This window comes from Temnothorax longispinosus, chromosome 1, assembly GCF_030848805.1.
Source record: "Temnothorax longispinosus isolate EJ_2023e chromosome 1, Tlon_JGU_v1, whole genome shotgun sequence".
Classification (NCBI taxonomy): Eukaryota; Metazoa; Arthropoda; class Insecta; order Hymenoptera; family Formicidae; genus Temnothorax; species Temnothorax longispinosus.
Genome location: NC_092358.1, coordinates 10,295,204 through 10,301,520, shown reverse-complemented (window position 1 = coordinate 10,301,520; position 6,317 = coordinate 10,295,204). Strand labels below are relative to the sequence as shown.

Here is a 6,317-nt window from a genome sequence, read left to right as displayed (position 1 = left end):
AAGAACCTCATTCGATTGTGATTGGTCAATTCTTACGACTCACGACTTTACGACTCGCATTGTAGACCTAGCATAAGGGTGCATCCCCGTGAAGAAAGAAATAACGGAACGGAATTAAAGCGGGGAGCACACACTTCTGCACAACGCATAATGCGTAAGCATAAGAAAATTGATTGGTCTATTTCCTTATGCACATGTGTATGGACCAATCAATTTTCTTATGCTTACGCATTATTCGTTGTGCAGAAGTGTGTGTCTGGGTAGCGATTAGCGATCATGTAACTTTTTCCTTAGGCCCGGTCTACAATGAATATCGTAAGTCGGAGTCGTAAGAAATTGACCAAGAAATTGAAAGTTACAAAAGTGAGGAAATTCACTAGGGTATCTATAATTTTATTGGTCAAAATCTAGTAAATCTGTTCACTTTTGTAATTTTCACCTCGTTTCAAGAACCGTAATCGACCCCCTGAATTCCGTTTTAGTTCCGTTCCGCTATTTCTCTCTCCATGGGGATGCACCCTAAGGGCCAAAGCACATATGACAGTCGTAGTCGTGGACGTAAGTAACGCACAAGCTTTGGCGTATCCTGATCTGTCAGGTCGGGGACTACGACCGTCATATATCGCTACGCCATGTTATGTGCTTTGACCCTAAATGCGCGTAGGACGTGGTTGGATGTGGCGCGATTGGTCCTCGCCCGTGTCAAAAGCACGGTCTTATGTAAGACCGTGGTCAAAAGACAATTTTTTGTATAAGCAACCTAAACCTAAACAGGGACTCGAGCATCTAGAGTCAAGGAAACTCAGAGACTATAGAGTCTCTATATATAGAGACTCTACGCGTAACCAGAAACGACGGCCATATTGCCATCGCGTTGAGCGCAGTATTTGTTTTGTCGGTGGAAGTTGCGCGTCGATCGACGTTGTTCTCATGCGCGCGCGCGCGCGCGTACACCAGCTACGAGTTCTGTCCGTGAAGTCGAGCGAGCCGATCAGATTTCGAGAAGCCGTGCGTCCACGAGGAACCCTCTCGCCGTGTCCGTATCACGCCGTTGGAACGAAGACTCGTGGTGTCACGCGAGACGCGGCGCCCGTCCCCCCTCTCGCGGCCGCCCGCCGTCGACGGCCCCGTGCCCCTCCCTCCCCCCCCCTACCACTCCCCTCAGGGGGGGGGCCACGGCCCGTGCCCGACTGGGTGTTGGGTGTCAGTCCAGTCAGTCGCACTCTCGCCTCTCGCGCACGCGGGGGGACCCGACCCACGGTAAGCTTTATAAGCCCGAGAACGCCGCGCCACCAGCGCCGACAGCAGTAGCACCATGGCGTGCGCCACGCTCAAGAGGTCCTTGGAGTTCGACCCGGTGCACAGCCACGGCCGGCCCAGCAAGCGACGGAGGTGCATGCCGATGTCGTGCGCGTCGCCGGGCGCGTCCGCGTCGTCGCCGCGCGGCGGCCCGCTGCCGCAGAAACCGTCGCCGTTCGGCGAGATAGCCAGCAAATTGACGCCTGGTAATTACACCGCAGGCTACGGCCATTTTTTCTCTCCCGCTCTCCGTCGCACCCGTCGCGTTTCCCCGTGTGTTTATCTCTGTCTCTCGCCCTCCTCTCCCCCGTGCCTTCCTGCCGTTCTCTTTCTCTCTTTCTCTCTCGCTCCCTTCTCTATCTCTCTTTCTCCTTTGCACGCTTCTTCATTGCGTACGAGGGAATGAGCTTGAAGGGGCGTGAAGAGATAGGAGGAAGGAGCGGGCGAAAGAGAGACGGCGAGTAGGGGCGGCTAAGCTCTAGCGATTTAAAACCCGTATTCGCAGAGTCCATACTCAAGGGGGGAAGATGGGGGAGGGGGCATGTAAATCATATGGTAATGTTGTAACGGACGCGCTCGGGGGATTCGGGTTTTCGTCTCACCCTTTTTCTTTTTTTTTTCTTCCCATCCGCGATTTTTCCTGCGAGAGGAAACGCGCGGAGCTGCGCCCGGGGAGACGCGTTTTCTACTTTCCATGCACGCGCAACAAGACATAATGTATAGGCATATATGTATATGGTAACGCGGCACTCTAAAGATCCATGTGTGTATGTATGTACGTATATATAGATATATATTGAAAGTGATGTTTCGTTTTTGAAGAAGAGTTATCGCTGACGTCCGCCTTGTCAGTGCGGATGCCCGAGAGACATGATTGGGCGATTAGGAGTATGTTAAAGATGGGGAATCACAGGGGAATATGAGCATTGTTCGGGTACGCGCTGCGGGCTAAAGTCGTTAAACCTGTGGAACGAATCGGCGGAAAGCACGAAAACCGCGGTCGGGAGAAACGAAATGAGCCCGTTAGAACTGTGCCAGCTGACAATGAGGCATAAGATAAATAAGCCGCGAGCGGAATGGGCAGATAGTAAATTGTGAGAGAAGCGATAAGTAATCCAATCGCGCGACGGCGCGGGGGCAAGTTGTTGCAAAATGAAATTATTAGAAGCGCGCTTACAAAAACGGAAAGCTATACGCGTGTAATTTAAATTGTGATCCAAATCTTATCAGACGTTATTGTGTAGCGTGCGACGTACCTGAATGACATGGTTATTATATTATAATGTAATATATTTTTTTTATATAATATTATATAGTTATTTTATTTGGATAACAAATTATTTAGACATCGATTGGACGATACTATATTTAAAATGTTCAAAAAAAGGGATTAAAATATTTTACAAATTTATTTTGCAATTAGGTTGTGTCGTATATAAGATTCTTCATGTTATTATGTTGATAGATATGTTAATATAAATTAAATGTGAGAGGAATAAAAGAACGAGCTCTTAAGTTTTATTGGAAAGCTTGAAATTTTAACTCTCACCAGTATTTATTCGGGTAAATATTCCAATTTTTAAATTTAAATATTTCCTTACATCATTTTGTTATCTTTTTCATTGCCAAAAGGACAAGAAGTTGTTTTTGATATTATTATTTACAAATACAATATTTATAAACAGATAAACATTCTTTGTGCTAATTGTCATTCTGCTGAGAGTTAATTTATATATTTAATATAAATACTATCTATATATATACACTATATATACGTTATTACACATTTGTTTATACAGAAAAGATGGCAGCCAACATCAGAGAAGAAATCCGCAGATTGCAGCGACGTAAACAATTGCACTTTCATCCCCAGACCAACAGCGGCGATTCATCAGACATGGAGGGACCTTCCAGTCCTTCTGGCCCATCTGGCTCTTCTTTAACTCTTTTTAGTCATAACACTAGCGGAAAGGAAAAACCACTTTTCACATTTAGACAGGTAGAATCTTTTAATCATCTACATCCTTCAATTAAGAAATATGCGAATCTACTTTCTTACGTTTACGTTGGGATTATTTTATTAGAGATATATATCAATTATTAGGATATAAAAGTTTTTGCTTTGTAGATATGACCGTAAGATTGGTTTTGTCCGCAGGTTGGTGTAATCTGCGAGCGAATGCTCAAGGAGCAAGAAACGAAAATTCGAGAAGAGTACGATCAGATCTTACATCTAAAGCTCTCCGAACAGTATGACGCTTTCGTCAAATTCACGTACGATCAGCTACAGAAAAGATTCGAGTCCGCGGCTACACCGAGTTGTAAGTATTTTCTCTAAGAATTCTTTTTTTGCGTTTCATTTTGCTTTTTGTCTTTATATTACACGCGATTTTTGTATACTTCCAGATCTATCATAAGAAAAGATTCTTATTTATAAGAAGACATTTCTGTGAGGAATATTAGGTAAGTTTTGCGAACATTCTTTTTTTTTCTAAAGAAAAACGTGAAGCGTCGAATTAATGAGAGATATCACGAAGCAGAAATCTATCGCTAAATTTAAAAAAAAATGTTTTGTCGTATTGCAGATTTCTACTGTGTGAGACAAATTTTGCTTGTGCCGAGGTCCGCAGCGCCGCCTCGCTCCGGGAATCGCCTCTAAAAAGATAATGAACCATGGTTTCAGCAGTGTCTAATAAAAAAAGGACTAAAAAAAAGAGAAAAATAAGGAAATGAGAAGAAAAAATAATGATTAGTATAACGTAAGTTTGTAGAGAGAAAGAGAGGAGGGGGAGAGAGAGAGAGAGAGAGAGAGAGAGAGAGAGAGAGAGAAAGAAAGAGAGCAAATTGCGGTGAATTGTAAACATATTATGAAAATCTACCATGTATACTTTCGAGACTAACAATATTTGTACTGTTCGACATTAGAAGTGCGCTGGTATCAGGGAACTGATTCTACTTATGTACAAATGTTATTACGGTTAAAATACGATGTGTACACAGTGCAAGACTATAGCGCCGCGAGGCTTGATATCCAGCTAAAAGAGAGAGGGAGAGAGCGAGAGAGAGTGTGTGTGTGCGAGAGAGAACGAGAGAAAAAGCTGAGATTTCTTTTTAGCTTATTACACGGATATATTTTTCTCTTATCTTATTTGGGATAGTGTAAAACTTAGGCGGAAATTTTGGAGATTTTGTGCTTGTCGTACAGATGGAGCATTGGCTGCGTTCTGCCGATACTCCGCTAGTCTAGCAATCGAGCAGTCGCTCGTTTCCTCTCCTTTGACCCAATGGATTAAAAGGAGAGGAAACGAGCGACTGCTCACGATTGCTAGGCTAGCGGAGTATCGGCAGAACGCAGCCATTATGTCGAATACTAAATAAGGCATTTCAGTAAGTTTTTTGTTCGTTCATCTTGACGCTACGACAGTTTAGATATTGCTCAAGTATATACGGCAACCAATGCTCTAAGCATCTTATTGCAAATGTGTGAGATGGCATTTTGCGAGTATCGAGGCAGGAGACAGTGTGCATTCGCGAATAAAAAGGATTGCCTTTCTCGAATCCTGACTGCTCGACGAGGAGCGGGATGACGTTTAGAATTCAATGTATGATTGCGTAAATTAAGAAATTTAAATAATTCTACGACTTTTACTTGTAAACTTGAAATCTCTACAAGGATAAATTAGTGTAATAACTTGTTAAATTGATGGTTATAAATTTGTTTTGATTGATTCGCGAGTTACAATGCACTCGCATCAAACTCTACGATTTTTTCCTTTGACTAGAAAATTTTCCATTTTACTTACATAGATGTACAAGGTAAAATTGAATACTTTTTTCAGTTGTGATTTTTTTTTACGCTCTTTATTGAAAATTCTTGTAAAAAGAAAAAGAACGATCTCATTTAAGATATAAACGTTACGGAGAGCTGTAAAAGTGTCGGGATAATATTGTAGATTATAGTAGGCATTGTACGAAGGCATTGTGAAGCGTAACTATTTGGAATAAAGATTTCATAAAATCTCGTCACGCACAGCATTTCTGTTCCCTGGTAGCAACGAATTTCTGTAGTTGTAATAAAAAAAAAAAGTGCTGAGTAATGAATATAACTATATACCGTACTCTTTAACTGTGCCTATTATTAGACATGTTTGTCACGATTATTACTATTTACTATGTTATTATTTACTGTTATTGCCGTCGTAAAAAATTTTTTTATAGTTTGTAGTAATTCTCATTACATTGTGTAGTACTACATCCTGCGCGCGATATTTTCTTTCTTTTTTTTTTTTCACTTGATTAAGATAAGGATCTTGCGAGTCTTGGTGCCTGCGTGCATTTTTTTTGTTCCAGCCTGAAAATTTTTATTCCGCCGAATATTAAAAAAAAAAAACAAGCATTTAGAGCACCAAGTGGAACGTCTGTCGAAAGTTCTTGTAAGCACAATATAAAAATGATCTTCGATCGACTCTATATGCCTATGGTCACCGACTGTCGAGGAAGCGATATCGTACGATTTCGAGGGGCATTCGAATTACTACTGCCTTTTTCATATTGCGCAAAAGAAAAGAAAGAAAGTGTCTCTCAGTTACCACAATATTTTTGGGAGCATCGTTACGCCGATGGTGTTCACGCCCACACACATATACACAGAAAAGTATATATATGTAACATCGACTGTCTTATCGACTATTGAATGTGCAAAAAAGAAGAAATAAATTACGAATATAAGCGGGTTAAATTAATTAACGCTACGTAATATTTACTTGAGGCTCGCGATAGGTATCGTTTACCACTGAAGAAAATCTGTGGAAACGCGCACGAGCGACCGTTAGAAAAATTCAGGGGATTTCGTTTAAACTGCAAAAAATACCTCCTTATTATATTGTGTAAACATTCATTATCGAAATAAACTTAAGACTGAAGACGCGTGAGATTCTTTACTCATCTCCCTCCCAATGAAATTGGTACCATCTTTTCGTTCAATGGACAATTATTGTAAACGATTTACTTTATGGTTT

At 41.6% G+C, this 6,317-nt stretch overlaps 1 protein-coding gene across 1 annotated transcript; it reads left to right on the top strand.

The window, feature by feature from the left end:
• Positions 1–872: 872 nt before the first annotated feature.
• Akirin (akirin) lies at positions 873–5,321 on the top strand. Its single transcript, XM_071789023.1, has 5 exons — positions 873–1,505; positions 3,099–3,298; positions 3,458–3,620; positions 3,706–3,762; positions 3,885–5,321. The coding sequence occupies exons 1-4, from the start codon at positions 1,316–1,318 to the stop codon at positions 3,714–3,716; spliced, it is 564 nt and encodes a 187-aa protein (XP_071645124.1). The 5' UTR covers positions 873–1,315; the 3' UTR covers positions 3,717–3,762; positions 3,885–5,321.
• The last annotated feature ends 996 nt before the right edge of the window (positions 5,322–6,317 follow it).

What these genes read in the sequence shown, in the direction of transcription:
- Akirin (XM_071789023.1), top strand. Translation starts at nt 1,316, where the DNA reads ATGGCGTGCGCCACGCTCAAGAGGTCCTTGGAGTTCGACCCGGTGCAC. An exon ending in AGCCAGCAAATTGACGCCTG is followed by an intron (nt 1,506 to 3,098) that starts GTAATTACACCG and finishes TTGTTTATACAG; the next exon opens with AAAAGATGGCAGCCAACATC. An exon ending in CACTTTTCACATTTAGACAG is followed by an intron (nt 3,299 to 3,457) that starts GTAGAATCTTTT and finishes TTTTGTCCGCAG; the next exon opens with GTTGGTGTAATCTGCGAGCG.